This window comes from Mesocricetus auratus, unplaced genomic scaffold (genome assembly GCF_017639785.1).
Source record: "Mesocricetus auratus isolate SY011 unplaced genomic scaffold, BCM_Maur_2.0 Super-Scaffold_100006, whole genome shotgun sequence".
Taxonomy (NCBI): Eukaryota; Metazoa; Chordata; class Mammalia; order Rodentia; family Cricetidae; genus Mesocricetus; species Mesocricetus auratus.
In genome coordinates, this window is record NW_024429190.1 from 83863427 (window position 1) to 83879354 (window position 15928).

Sequence of the window (15928 nt, forward strand, 5' to 3'; positions counted from 1 at the left end):
CTTCCCATTTAGTGTTGACTCCAATTGTACCAACTCCCAAGCCCAAGTGCTAGTATGTACCACGTGTGCACCAGTATTCACAAATGCACATATGCATGCACACACACACACACACACACACACACATACAGACACAAAACCACAGAAGCTTTTGATACAAATGAAATAAAGGACTAACTGAGTAATAAAGGTGAATGAAAGAATAGTTCTATGGTTGAACACTAGTCCTAGTAGATGAAGGTCCCTGCTCAGAATAATGGACAGAGTATTGTATAAGAGTACTTCTGATGCTTCAGCCCTCTTCCCAATCCAAGCTCAGATGTTTTGAGAGTAGCTTGGAATTGACAATGGTGGAAATAATTGTATATGGAAATTGGCACACAGTAAATGAGAGTTTCATCCTGAGGGATGTGGCTGTTGGTAAGCACAGCCTGTTGATGTGAGCATTAATTTCCCATCCCCCTGCTCCCATTCCTTTTACTCCTACCCATTTATTCTCAAGTATCTTTCGTGCCCAAGGTTGCATACCAGACTTCATGGAAAAGTCCTCTCTTCCTGGCTTTGCCGCACACTTTACCAAAAGCACTAATTGGTCTCATTTTTTTTTACAAAGATTTAACTTTTATTTATTTATTTATTTATTTATTATTTTTTATTCTTTTTTTTAATTTAGATAAGAAACAAGGTTGCTTCACAAGTTAGTTCCAGGTCCCTCTCCCTTTCCCTCCCCTCCTCCCGTGCCCTCCCCCTATCCCCCCCGTTATCCCCTCGTTCCCCCAGGGAGGGTGAGGCCCTCCATGGGGGTGTCCATAGTCTGTCATTTCATATAGGGCAGGGCCTAGACCCTTCCCCAAGAGTTCAGTGTGAGAGTGCACCTCACATTGTTCTATGGGAGTCCAAAGTCCGTGTGTATACTTGGGATGGGTACTGATCTGCTGCCCATGGCTCAATAGATTACCTAGGCCTCCTCATTGACACCCAGATTCAGGGGGTCTTGATCAGTCCCATGCTGGATTCCCAGGCTGATGCCTGGGATTCAAGAGTTAACCTTTGTCTGGTCAGCTATTTCTGGGGGTTAAACCAGCCCAGTCTTAATCCCTTTGATCATCAGTCCTTCCTCTCTGATACTGGCTTTCTTGAGTTCAGCTCAGTACTTAACCAGCCACTAAATGTAGCTTCTGTTTCCCAGACTGTCTGGCCATAGGATTGTAGGCTGGCACTCCCCAGATCTATGTCTAAAATCCATATATGAGAGAGTACATGCCATGTTTCTCTTTTTGTGACTGGGTTACCTCACTCAGGATGGTTTCTTCTAGTCTCATATTTTATCATCCTCCACACCATTGCTTTCAACTCAAACCATAGCTTTCAACTGGGACTTTCAAAATAACCAGGAGAGTTAACAGCATCTTTGCATAATATTCTTCTTAGAGTCAGAGCATTTCCATAAAGGAACTATCTGTCTTCCATTGAGGGGAAAGTTTGGTGTCACAACGAGCAGCAGTGTCACTTCTTCTGGATGTGTTCATGATTGGGCTACAATGCAAAGGATCTTTCTGTTGGCTAATTATTTTCCATTTGAAAGTATTTTTGTTATTTAGAGCAGAGGCCATAGATCATCTCAGAAAGAAGCAAGATGAGAGTTCATTGCAGGAGACATATTTTGGTCTGCTCCTCTCAGAGAAGGGGATGGTTATGCCGGTAGTCAGGACACTGATTAACACAGAATACACTGAACAATTAGTTCGCTGCTACGAGAACTGGGAGCCCTGTGAAAAATGGGAACACAAAGATTTTATATTTCTCCTTGGATGTTTAAATGAACTTTTGTCCCAGGTGACCCCTTCAGTTGTCTAGAAAGGTGATCCAGTGCACTGCATTGTGGAAGAGCAAGCACTGCTAGGCTGAATGTGCAGAGCCCAGATGTAGAGGACCTAACACACACGTGGTTGTGTATACACAGCCATACACAAACGTTGGGTCCTCATCCTTCTCCATAGCTTGCAGCCCTTACAGAGCCATGTCAACTGAAACTCTTGCTCAGGATCTGCTCACACGCAATCGTTTCCACTGTCACTCCATCCCTTCAGACTTTTCTCTCTACTTAAATATGCAGGACTTGCTCCCGGTTTTCATTCCCCCAGACACACATTGGTTACCCCATCTTTGCCATTGCCTAGTAGAAAAAGAGGATCTTGTCTGTGTTACAAAATGTTCCTGTTTTGTGAAACTGAGCATCCACAAGACAACCAGCCCTTCCTTGTGCTAATACTGGGGTTTCTCAGTCTTTATTGTCAGGCCAGGGAAGGCTCTTGCACCTTACAAAGTCCTCCTTGTAAATTCATCACTCTATCCCTCTGAGCAAGAAGAGAGGGAGAACACAGGCGTATTCTCCTTTGCTAGTGAGATAGTTGTAGGTGTGTGGGAGAGAATTGGGAGAAAGTTGAAGAACTCCCAGGCTCTCATGATGCATTTATGAACAGTTTGACTGTTAACTCTGTTCTGTGGCCAACATATTACTTTCCCTGTAATTCTGAAGCTGACTGAAACACTGTCTCAAGGAGTCTGGACATCAGACTTTTCACCTGTTGAATCCATGGGTTTGTGTTGGCTTACCAGAGACTGAAGTTTGGAGAAATGAGGTGATTTTCTTAGGGTCACCTAGCTAGAAATTGGACTCAGAGTCAGATATGCTGTGTTCTGTCACCCAGGGTAAAGGACTTGGGTGGAGCACTGAAAGGAAGGCCACTGTACCTTCCTCTATAATGTTTCCATATTATAAGACCAGACCCCTAGATAGTATACTCCAAAGCAGTTGATTCCATTTTCCAAAATATGGAACTAAGCATCCCTGTAATGTTATTCACTCAGCAGGGTCTGACCCTCCTAGTGTTCTGTTTAATCCTTGCCAAACACATATGAATTGATAACAGTCATACAATGTGATTTCCCTTTAATCAGTGAGGACAGTGGTGTTTAAGAAGACCAGAAAGCTAGAGGTGTCTAGTTCAACTGGAATATGATGTTTTGTGTTTATACAGATTAATAAAACGGAGGGAAAAAGTAATGTGTGTATGGTTTCAATAGTCTAATTACTCCTTACTATCCAGGTAATATATCTAACCAGTTAGTGAATAGTTATCATTGCATCTTAAGCTCCTTATACAGTGGTATCAATAATATCTTAGTGAAAAGCCTTAACTGTATGTAAAGCACTTACTTGTTACACTATTAGCACAATTTTACTACAAGCACTTTCTTTAAAGTTATTAAGCACAGAAACTAACAAGAGTTGTTTTTTTGCCATTTAGCTATGCCATAATGTCCTCAAGGAATTTTAAAATGCAACTTTTTGACATGATTATGCTATTCTGTCATATGTCCAGTACAGAAATATTAAGCATGCAAGTGCACACACACACACATATGCACATTTCGGAACATTGTCATGAGAACACTTGTTAAAGTGTTTCATAGATGTGGAACTGTGACAAGCAAAAGGTGCTTTAGAACTCCATAGTTCTTTAGACTCCACAACTCCAATCTTTCTTTGAAAGAATTCTCACGAAAAACCCCATCTAAACAGGCTACTAGAATCTGGGCTATCCACCACAACAAGACACAATGTAGATGTGAGCATTGAACAATTAGTACCACTTCTTTCTCATTCCTGTCAGCACTATAAGCTGAGCTCTGAGCATCGTGTGGGATTTAGAGTGGGCTGGAGTGGCTGCTAAATGCCTGTCAGTCCCATCACTTGGGCAAGCTGGAAAGCAAAGAAACAACACACGGAAACAGATTTTCTGTTGACTGTGTAGCTGTTGGTTCACTGGATCTGAGACTTGTGTAGATATAGCTAGGGCTTAAATGTAAATTTCCTACTCTATGGGCTGGAACAACTTATCACAAACCCCAGTATTTATGGTAGCAATATTCACTAGTGCTTATTGAGTGCTCACATTGTGGCAAGAGGATTCACTTAATAGCCTCCACACTTCTAACACATATGAATCCATTTTCTTTCACTATGTCTAACATTTGTTCCACAGTTTGAAAAACTGATTTTTGAAAACTGACGTATATGGGAAAATGGTCCCATAATTGTTAGTTACCTCATGAGAGTTTTACAATGTATTGTTATCATTAGCCAGTCTGTTCCTATAAATGCTGAATAGACAATTGTTAAAGTGTTTTTCCACCAATGATTCATTTTGAATTTTCCGGGCAGACACTTCCCCAAGACCAGCAGTTTTCTCCACGTAATTGTCTCTTATCACAAACAGCAAACAGTTCAGGTGTTATTGCCAATGCCATTTGTTGATGAGGAAACTAAGGCATGGTAATACTAAGTAATGTTCGCAACATTTATATACCAGGGCCCCTGCATTTAAGCTGCACATAGTTCCTCTCACTGAGCAACATAAACCAGTGCTTCCTGATGGAAGAGGACAAAGTACTACAAGAAGGTGAGCTCCAAAACTAAGATAAATTAGAATCTTTCAGGATGAGTTGGTATGAAGTGCACTAGGGTGACTTTCTCTGACATGAGCAGGAAATTCTTTCAGATTTAGGCAGCATATGAAGTAATGAAGTCTAGCATTTCCTCACTTCTCATGTGAGAAACACCCCAGCCCTTGCTGCTGCCGCCTTGCTGACATTTCTCCTGTATAGAAGACTTCTCTGAGGTTATGTTCCTACTTTTCAGTGTCTTCTTCCCATCAGATCCATTTTTTCCACCAGGAAAGGGCATGATATTAGCTTGTAACGTTGAATCTTCCACTAGTTAATTTAGAAACAGCAAGCAACACAGAGACACAGCTTCCTGTGGGGACTTGCGGCAAAGCGCTCTGAGAGCTCATGCTCTGAATGGAACTTATCTCATCTTCAATCCTCTAACTCTAGGTTTCTATGGTCATGCTTTTACAGAAAGCAATCTATACCATTCCAAAAGAAAAATTGTGTTTACTGAAGAAAATGAGCTGAGTAAACGTGGAGAAATATCTTTGTGAGGTATCCACAGGCAACTCTCCAGGTCTTTGTCTATGGAATTATGCCATCAACCACCTGAGGTGTGGCACTGCTTTACACACTCAGTCATTTTTCCCCCGTCCCAGCAATATTTCTCTAAGTCACAGGACTGTTCTTTAGAAGTCCTTACAGCCTATGCCAACCAACTCTTCATCTTCCTGAGGCTCATTAAGATGTGATGCTGCTCTGCAGAGGCCTACGGCTTCCTTCCACCTGGACACTGGGCTCCTGATCATGTTTTTATGATCACCATCTTCCTGATAGCTATCTCTTCTTTCTTCTTCTGTTCTCCACAGCTTTTTGCAATCTTTGCATTTGCAACATGTGGCGGCTATTCAGGAGGCCTTCGGCTAAGTGTGGACTGCGTCAACAAGACAGAAAGTAACCTCAGCATTGACATAGCCTTTGCCTACCCATTCAGGTAAGTAATGGTGATCTGTGCTCCTCAACAGCAGAAGGCTTTGTTCCTCCTGCGTCTTCAGGTAAAGGCCTCTGTGTAGGAAGAAATCCAGTGTAAGCCACAGAATGTCATTACTAGAGTGCCCACCCACCACTCCACACTAACTATACCTTTAATCCAGTATTGAGTGTCCTCCAAAATTAAAGCCTCCCACAATGGCCCAGTGTCAGGGGCTATCAACAGAAAGACTGCACCTGCATAATTATTTTCTCCAACCTTAAGATTTCTCACATCCTATCCAGATTTGTAGGTTACATATAATTTTATATTTACTATGCAATTCTGGCTGATAATCATGTTTAACAATATTAATGTCTAATAATATCTCTGTGTAGCAGATTAATACTACTTAGATGAGTACTCGTTCAATCTCACTTACTCATCACACAACACTTTCAGGGAAGTTCCATTACCATCATCATCATCATCCTGGGGCATTGACAGTTAAGTTCATTTTCCCTTATACTCTCTCTTCTACAAGATCCAGAGGCAGAGTCATAGCTCACCTGAAGGAAAATCATCTCTCTTTTGCTATACATCACTTGACAGAAACAACTCTTTCAATCTCTATCAACTCAATGTCTGTTCATGCCAATTAATTGATTTCCAGGTGCCCTTCAGAGCTTGTTCCCAACCTCACATCTCCTGGCTCTGATCTAGAGACCTAATACAGGCTAACTTCTCTGAATTTTAAATTGGTTTATTCCTGTCAAACTCCCAAATAATTGACATCAACTACTCAGAGGGGGAGGTGTTAAACAACTTTCAACAGTGTTTTTGTGTGCTATCATACACTCTCTGTTCCTTTCACTTTAACATTACCTTCTGTGGACATGATGGTGACTCTAGAAAGTCAAAATAAACCGTTACAAGTTTTTCATAAGCAGGTAAGTACAGTATTTTCCAAAAATATTTACATGAACCCTGATGAGACTGTCACTACAGGAAAGTGAATGAGGGAAGAGAAGGGAGGAAGAGAAAAAGGGGCAGAAAAAGAAAGAAGATGGGAGAAAGATTTTAGCAGTATGATGAAACAAACTCAGGAAATTCACTTTAGTACTTCATTTTCCTAATGTACATTCTGAATCAGCAAGAGACCCATTGTTTCCTAAACATATTCCCTGTGGAAATTCTTTTCTTCCCTACCAAGTAACTCAGAGATTCACAAATTGTGGAGTGTATCTTTAATATATTAGCGTCATAAACAAAGTCTAAGATAAACCTGCCTTTATTTATGGGTGACAGAGCATAAGAAGTGATGTTTTATCAGTGTTCTGAGGACTGAGAAGAGTAGAACTGACAGCATGTTCAAATGCAGCTGCTCAGATAGTCTCCCTATTTACAAGAGCATACAAAGCTCATAACTGCTAAGCACTCCTCCCTGGGGATTCACTATCAATATTTGTGCTGTGCTGATGAAGAAGAATGTGAAGAAGCTGACTCTCCAGAAGTTGTGTATGAAACCCTTCGCTTCTGGAAGAGAAACCAAGCCAATGTTTACCATCTTGGATCTAGAAGACCAGCTAGGAATTGTCAATGGCCAGGCAGTGGGACTGGAATGCTTACATTATTCTTGATATTGTAATGTCTACATTGTTTCCCCAATGATCTCTGAACAAGAGTGTAGGGTAACATCAAGGTCAACACTTTAAGGCAGTGGTTCTCAACCTTCATAATGCTACCACCCTTTAATACAGTTCCTCATGTTGTGGTGACCCTCAAACATAATATAATTTTGTTACTACTTCATAACTGTTATTTTGATACTGTTATTAATTACAATGTAAATATCTGATATTCAGGATGTCTTATATATGATCCCTGTGAAACTGTCATTTGACCCCAGAAAGTTTTCTTGGCTTTTCCATTTCTTTCCCAAGACTGCAGAGTCATGCGTTTGGTCCAGTGAAGGGAGAAACTGAGCAAAGATGGTGGAATTTTTATCCTTCCCTTTTTAAGTATTAGTCCCTTCATTTGAAAGATTTTTAGTAGGATTCTGAAACAAAAATGTTCAACCAATTTTTTAAACCCAGAACTTTCTTTCAAATACTACCTTATTCAGGAGTTCACATGCAAACCAGATTTTTAAAAAAGTCATTGAAAACATGGAAGCAGAGAAGAGAAGAGCTTGAAACACCCCCCCCACACACACACTTTCATTCTTTCATTGCCAGGCAAATGATCTAAACTATAATGCACACTCTGAAATAACCCCTGGGAACCCCAAGTCTCTCAGGAGTTATGTAAACTCCCCTATTCTTGATAGAGAAGAAAGAAAAATTTACCTCTTTATTTACCATGTCTGCACATTTACTGTTCATCCACCTCCACAGAACACCTTGCATTGTGTTCCAGCAGCATCCACTTTGGAAAAATCTTTGGCTTGGGATTTCAGCTCCACATTTGGATACTGTGACATGCCATGTCCTTTGTTGAGAATGTTCTCAAGAATAAACAAGAATTTATACAGGTTACTGTGTGTATGTAAAACTCCATAAGCCACTGTCGGTGACTTGATCATAACCCTTCAATTAAGATGAGAGCCTTCAGTAGCTTCTAACAGTTGTTTATTTACAAGCACAAGGAAGATGTAAACTCAAGCACCAAGTCATTGAAACAAAAAGAGATAGTTGGTGAATGACAGTTCAAAAGGCCCTTCTCACCTGGTTATCAGACAAGGGCTTCAATTAACAAGACAATGTCAATTAGAAAATCTAGTTAATTCACAAATGACTCAACTGCTGTTTCTAGAAAATGTAACAAAATGTATATTACATGTGTACACTTTTACTCGTACCAAAGACAGAAAGGTAAATCACTATTCAGCAATATGCCATTTTATTGTAGAACTAAGACATCTGTCATTTGACCTTCCTTTTGGCATGTGATTTAAACAAACAAGTGATACTTGACTGTTTTTTCACCTCCTGTAATGCATTACCGTGTTGTGAACTTGCTTGACATTGGGGGGCAGAGGTTGAGTTCTGGATCTCAGATTCTTAGCACATCCTTTAGATACTGAAGTGTAAAGCAGGGCTGCTTGGTTTCAGGCACTTAATATATTTGAAGAACACCAACTAGAAGAATGCACACATTTTGAGCTAACACATGAATGAAGCAGGAAGGAGGTCAGGAGTGTGGGGGGCGGGATAAGCAAAAAAAACCTTAGAAACAGAACAGTTTATAAATGTAGAACATCCACAAAGTGATCCCTATACAGTCATTAAAAATATTTAACATTGTGAAAAATATTCTCTGAACAAATACAAGGTCGTGTGAGTGATGATTTGGTCTTGTTTTCATTCTAGCTGGTTGGAGTAGAAACTGCCATTTGCTTCATATATAACTTGTCCCTTCCTCATTCCTGGCTATACTTCCAAGTGACTGCAAACCTGGACTGCCCTTAAATAGTTTCCTCTAGCTATAGAAACTTGCCTAACTATCAGGCATGGTAGGAAAGAAACACTAAGAAGTTATTGTTTCCCGTAATAGCCCTCACCCCTTGACACCTGTGAGTATCACCCCTCATGTGGCACCAATATGAGGTACATTCTATTCTACACATTTTCTCATAGATACCCAGCAGGACAGCTCCACCGTTAATGAAAACCCAGTCATTACATGGCTTTTTATCATCTTCTTTCCTTCCCTGTCCCACTAGAGCATTACTCTTTTTCTGTTTTGTGAAATAGCTCCTCCAAAAATAAGTTGCACATAACTCTTCATCGAAGCATCTATGTATTTGATACTTTTGTGACATTGTGACTAGATACTGGCAACTTAAAGGGGGAAGATTTCTTTTGGCCATAGTTGCACAGGGTCTTGGTCATCTTCCCACTGCCATGGATGAACTCTGACATTTTTTCCCTCACAATGATGATCCAACACCCTGTGAAATTTATCTGTTGAACAGACAGTGGTACCTCTTCCACAGTATTGCTGCCAGTGTTGAATGAGACATACATGCAGAATGTTTAAACAAGACCTGACATTCAGTAAGTTTTCTCCTAATGTATTATTTTTACTCTCATCACGAAATCAGGGTTACTGGAAATTAGCTGAGAGCTGAAAAGATAACTGATTAGCAGAGGTGTCCTTGAAGCAACAACAGGCCTGAGACTATAGTTTTCCACTCTTTGTACATGTAAGCTGCCCCACACCAATGAACTTGCTCTAACTGCTCTAGTGTTCTTAGAAGGGATTATTATGCGGTCTTTGTTTCTTCCCCACCCCTACCTCAGAATGACAGAATGGAAAAATTTGTCACATGAACATGGTATTGGGGAAATTATTTGCCATCACTGGGGCCTGAAAGGGAGATACAGCCTGAGTCAGAAAACGCAAGGAAGGAATGTTCACACTAAAGAAAAGACACACAAAGGCTCTTCAGTTGGCACCGACCAGACAGGGTCACTTCTATTCTCTGTGGTTCTTCTTTGGAACATGTGAAAAAATGCAACTAAGCAGGAAGGGTGGGGAGTCTGTGTCTTTATGCAGCATTACCAGCTCTGTCAGAGGAGAGGTGGAAGAGAGCCTTTTCCTATGATTCATACCCAGAGACAGTGGAGAGAAACCCTCTCCCTACTATTGAGCCAATGGCAGAAATGCAAGAAGTTAGGGCTGCAGTGTTTTCCCTCTAGTGTTCATGAAATTCTGTCTGCAATTGGTACTTTGTTATTGTTTCCTATTGCCAAATATTTTCACTTCGTTTAGATAAAGCTTCAGAAACTTCCAGTCTATAACATCTCATTTGCGCCTTAAACTGAACGTTTTTATGATAAGATTTGGTTCTGCCAGGTCCAGGGAGTCGAGAAGATTCTGAAGACAAGGCCTAAAGGCCCAGAACAAACTTAAGCCAATTCCCTGGTTTCAAATCCAAGCTCTGCCATCTAGTGGATGGGGAAGTTACAAGCTCCTTTTGGGATCTGAGTGATGAACCACACTGGACCTTCATCTCCGCTGTGAAAACAAACAGTAGTATCCTCTTCACAGTCTGCCACTGACCGTTCACTTAGGTATTGAAATCAGCTGTGTAGACATCAAGTATGTTACAAAGTATGCTGTTAGTGTTGATGTTGTTACCAAAGAAGTCTTGTCCAAGAATTTGGTACTAAGGTTCAGTTATACAACAAAAACAACACAATGATTTGCAATGATTTGTAGAGAATATTGTAGAGATTTCAGAAAATTATACAAATATTCACACTAGCTAATATCATGGGAGGGATCAAATTAGAAGTTAAGTGAATGTCAAATTAATCAGCATTAATTAATGAATAGCACTGATGTCCTTCCAGCCTGTAAAGCTTCTAAAGTGGACTGCTGCTGTGTTTCCTTGAAAGGAGAGAAGTGGTGAGAAATCAGTGCCTGTCTTGGTTTGGATTTCCACCAACACATAGTGAGACAAACACTTGCGTGCAAGAAGGTTTCTTGGCAGAGGATCATGAGAAACTCTAAGAGGAAAAGAACGTTACACTAGGAACAGAAAGGCTACAACCAGGGGCGTCTAAGGGACATGAGATTCCATAAAACTGTGGACAACACACCTCAATAGGGCTTGGATCACGCAGTGATGGGATTTCAATGATGATCTAACCACTTCCATTGGTTACTGATCACATGCAAGGCCTGCAGGTCCTTATACCACTTCTTGTTCAGGAAAGCCACCAGTCAGAGACTGAATGTATGGAAAAGGCAACACTTTGTTATTGTAGTGGTAGAAAATGTTTACTCGAGAACTGTGTGAGTACCTAACAGCCTTCAATATCATGGAACTTTTCAATCATTAGCCTAGAGTTGTGAATATCCCATGCTGTATTATGCATACATTCTAGCAATACATATTTAGTGAACACATATGAAGTCTTAGACCACTAATTATAGATGTACTTGTTCAGTAAAGTAGAAATGGCCTCCTCCTTCATGACATTTCCAACCAGTGGAGGATGGAAAGCAATAAAGAAATATAAGGTGTATATACAGGTGCATGCGTACACTTTTATACTTATAATTTCATGAAGAAAATTAGAATTATACAGGAATAAATGTAAGTGCTGGTGTGGACTGAGTGGGCCATGTGATACATACTTCAACAGAGTGGAGAAGAGGGCGCTATGATAGAGACATTATAAGAGCCCAGATGAGAGAAGAAAGTATGTGGTAAGCAAAGGGACAACATGTGTTGTCCCTTGAGGAAGACTGAACGTAGGGGGCAGGAAAAAAATCCAGAGCTTCATATAAATAAGAGAGGAAGCTGAGAAGGTTAAGGGAAAAAGGAAGAATTTGTGTCACTTTCGATTGTCTGGTTAACATGATTTGCTGATGGAATTGTGTCTGAGTGCAGACCTGAAAGACATGAGGAAGCTCTTCAAAGGCAGCTGAAGCACATTGTACAGGCACGTGACACACCGGAGTCGAGAGGACCGATGTCTGATGTGGAAGAGAGCGGAGACCTAGCAAGGAAACATGTGCTTGCTTGATTGGGAGGCAAATGGCAAGAGATGAAGACAGAGGCAGAGTCTGGTTTGGAAGATTTAAATTTTACACTGATTGAAATGGGGTCAATGATCGGAGCAGTGAGTCGATCTGACTGTGCACACAGCTGACAAGCTGATGGCAATGCAGCCATAGGGTCAAGACCAGTGAGAAATAAGTCGCAATGATCCGGAAGGAGGTGGTGGGGAGACTGAGGCTGGTATGCTCTGCATCTCTGCATTGTCTTACATGCCTCAGCTTTGATAGCAATGTGTGTCTACAAAGTAGCTCTGTTTATCAACGTTTTCCATCAGTTTTGCTGGTGATGTTGTGCGGTATTGGGCCATGGCGACCAATTTCAATATTTTCAGTCTTTATTCCTGTTACTGGTTTGTGGAATCCTCTTCGGGGCACTACGTCTTCAACACTGGATGACAGTTTTCACTCTGCTTGATAATACAAGCTTCTAGTCATCTGATTTTTAATGAATGATTAAGGAAGACACACAGTCCCATTGAGAGGTGCACTTGTGAATGCATTTATGAACCCCTAAAAGTGTTGAGAAATTTATGAAGTAGAATAACATACACTCCACGGGTTATGGTTTTGAACTTTATCAGTCAGAGTTCATTCTGGAAAAGAGAACTCACTTCGGGTAGCTTGGTTTTGAAAAGGTCAATATAGGGAACTAACTTGCAGGAATTATTTGACCAGTGTGCTTCCCATCTGTGATGGACCAAACTATGTGAGAGAATGACTTAAGGAGGAATCATTTATTCTGGTTTATAGTTTCAATATTTGGTTAGCTGGCCCCTATCTTTTGGGTCTGAGTGAATCTGAACATTGTCTAGCAGGACTCCATGAAAGATGAAGCTTCGGTAGTCTGAGCTTGCACACAGGATGTGGCCTGTCTGGTAGAATTTGCTTCTATAGCAATAGTAAACTGCAAGAAAGGAGAGATACATGGTGGAATGAAGCAATTTTTAGTGATGCTGCTGCAGTCATGAGAGACAAGGGGAAACTCTTAGCCTTTGTGTTGTTCCTGACCCTTAGGCTGCCATACAGCCACCAGAGCTTTCTCTGATCGACATCATTGGAAGCCAGCTAGGTGAGAACACACTCTGAGATGCCCATAAGTGATGCTGTGATAAACACCATGACCAAAAGCAATCTGGGAAGGAAAGGATTTATTTAAGCTTGCAACTCTCAGGTCTCGTCCATCACTGAGGGAAGTCAGGACAGGAGTTCAAGGCAGGAACCTGGAGGTAGGGACTGAAGCAGAGGCCATGAAGGAATGCTGCTTATTTTTTTTACTCCTACTGGCTTGTTAAGTTAGTTTGCTATCTTACAGCACCCAAGACTGCCAAACCCAGTGGTAGCATCACTCAGGGTGTTCTGGTCCCTCCCACATCAACCATTCATCAACCCTGTGCACGTTATGCTTGTCCACAAGCCAGTCTGGAGGGCAAGCATATTCTCAGTTGAAGCTCCCTCTTCTTTAATCGTTTGTGTCAAGCTGTCATAAAACTAGTCAGGATACATTTTATCAGAGTTGCAAAAATAAGGTCTTTTACAGTTTTTTCCTGGAATGGGAGGGGGCATGGGACTTTGAGATGATTATAAAATGACAAGGAAAGTTCACCGCAACAAGTTTCAATAAATATCAGAGAAAGGTACCATCACACACATATCTGTATATTGTATCATGTCTCTTAAGAATATAAGTGCCCACTCCATGGTCTAATGAATCTGAATCTCTACTTCTTCCTTATCACCTGGACAGAGAGATGTTCAAGCTGTCTTTTCTTCCTTGCACAGGAGGACTAAAAGTCACACAATGTACCCTGTGAGGTAGAGCTAGTGTCAACTGAGGGTAGGGACATGTGTCCCCTTCTTCCCTGACCCTAATCTGTCTTTGACAGGCAGAATTGTGTTTTTCAGAGGCTGCAGGGTCAAAGGTAGAGGAGGTGAGTATTCAAGATAATTGCTTGCATGGCTGCTGGAGCTGAAGTGGAAGGGCATCAGGACCAAGGAATCAGTTCAAGCAATGGGGAACTAACATTCATATTTCCCAGTTCCCCTTCCAGAACCTGCTGAAATCAGAGGTCCTGGACTTTAGGCTCATTTCCAATGTGAGACTTGGAGATTCCCTGCCTGCATCATGTCCTATAGAATGCCTGCTAAAAATTGGAAATGCCAGAATTCCACTGCAGACCTCAGCAGCACTATAAATGAAGTCCAAAACTGTTAGTTACTTTAATAAACACACAAGTGCTTCTGAACACATAGGAAATAGAGAATTGTTCACCTAGAGAAGAGGAGGGAGATATTCTGCTAGCCAAAAACCTCATATTTTACATTAATATGGATGGTCTTAAAACAGATTATATTTTATACAAACACTGATTTAATATATTTACCATAAAAAAGAAATAGTAAAAGTACTACAAATAAGCAAGTGGCTATTACTGTCTTTTATTATTCCACAGTTATCTATTATAGCATATGCCACTGTTAAAGTGAGAGGAACCTTAACAGTAACAGGACATCAAATAGCAATTTAAATGTTGTAGTTATAGCCAAGCTACAGCTCTTAACTCCGCACTCCTGCCATATGCATTTGAGCATGTCCCTTAGAAAAGACTGAAGTGCCAGTTGCCTTTTACCACTAACCCAACTCAACTTGTGGGTAAAGTCAGAAAGGGGAGATATGTGAATCCTTTTATTTCCTCAGGTGTGAATAATTACTGGCAATTTAGTCTGGTCATTGCTCCTTGATGTCACAGGAACAGTGTAACAGTCAGAATAATATTTTGACTCTGTTTAATCGATTAGCATTCAGAGACAAACTGTATTTGAAACCACACAACCAGTAAATGCTTTTGCTGGTGTCACAGTAAAGTTGTTTACCATCACATCAAATTCTTTTCTGATATCATGGAATGATGATGAGTCATCTTCATCACCATTATTATCAAATAAAAGATATATGAAGCTTTTACTGCATACCACGAACTGTGTAAAGAGATCGAATGCATCATAGCCTTTGTGCCAATGAAATCACTCTGAACTGTGTAGGGTACAGAGATGAAGCTCATGGAGCATGAAAATCTTGCCCATATTCACAGAGTTAATACACACAAAATCAAGCTTTGGGAAGGTACTTTTAGATCACCAAAACATCAAAGACCACCTTATTGGTCATCAGTGTGTTATAAAGAGATGCCGTTAACTGGCAAATCCCCCTGAATGCCAGGAGGATTCAGGAATGGCTCAGAGCTACGGTGTCCCTTAGGACTAAGAATTACTGGAATTTATTTTCTAATTGATTTCCTGAGTCAAGCAAAAATCTCTGAAGGTAAAGCAACTCCCATCTGGAGGTCATATGATTACTCCTTCCCTTCCCTTTCTGCAGCTGGAAATGAATGAGCGGTTGTTGGTCCAGTTGATAGAACTCTGCATGCTTCATTTTGAAAGATTCTGTACTAATTTGGCAAATGTCAATTGGAGACTGGGTCTTAAGGAGTTACGCTGAGGAAAGCTTTCTAAACCCAAGTGCTTTGCAGCGATTTACTGCTGTCGCGTATCCTTTCCAACGGCAAAGGCATAGATAGTAGAGGGAAGTAGGGGGAAGTGAGGGGTTTCCCAACTAATCAGGAAGCATGAGCACCTTTGATGGCACAGAACCTTTACTTCTAATGTACCTTAAGGTTAGCACTGAAACATGATAACCACATTTCCAAACCCAGAGTTGCGGTCACTTCTAAGCTATGTTTGATTAGCTTTTGATCATTAAAGCTTAGCTGTGAATGATGCTCCAAAATCTTTACACATGTGCTTTATTTTAGAATTCACAGCAGGGCTTTTACTTTCTACTATGTCTCTCACCCTATTCCATTTTATCCTCCAAAATAGTCACATCCTTTTATTGGAAACCGTAGTATTTCTTTCTATCCTAAAATTCCT

The 15928-nt window shown here is 40.8% G+C and overlaps 1 protein-coding gene across 1 annotated transcript in view; it reads left to right on the forward strand.

Annotated features, from left to right (window-relative positions):
* Synpr (synaptoporin) overlaps nucleotides 1-15928 on the forward strand; it is a 331824-nt gene that overhangs the window by 198570 nt on the left and 117326 nt on the right. Inside the window, exon 3 of the mRNA XM_005076392.4 lies at nucleotides 5325-5449. Coding sequence (XP_005076449.1) covers nucleotides 5325-5449 — 125 coding nt within the window. The remainder of the gene's footprint in view (nucleotides 1-5324; nucleotides 5450-15928) is intronic.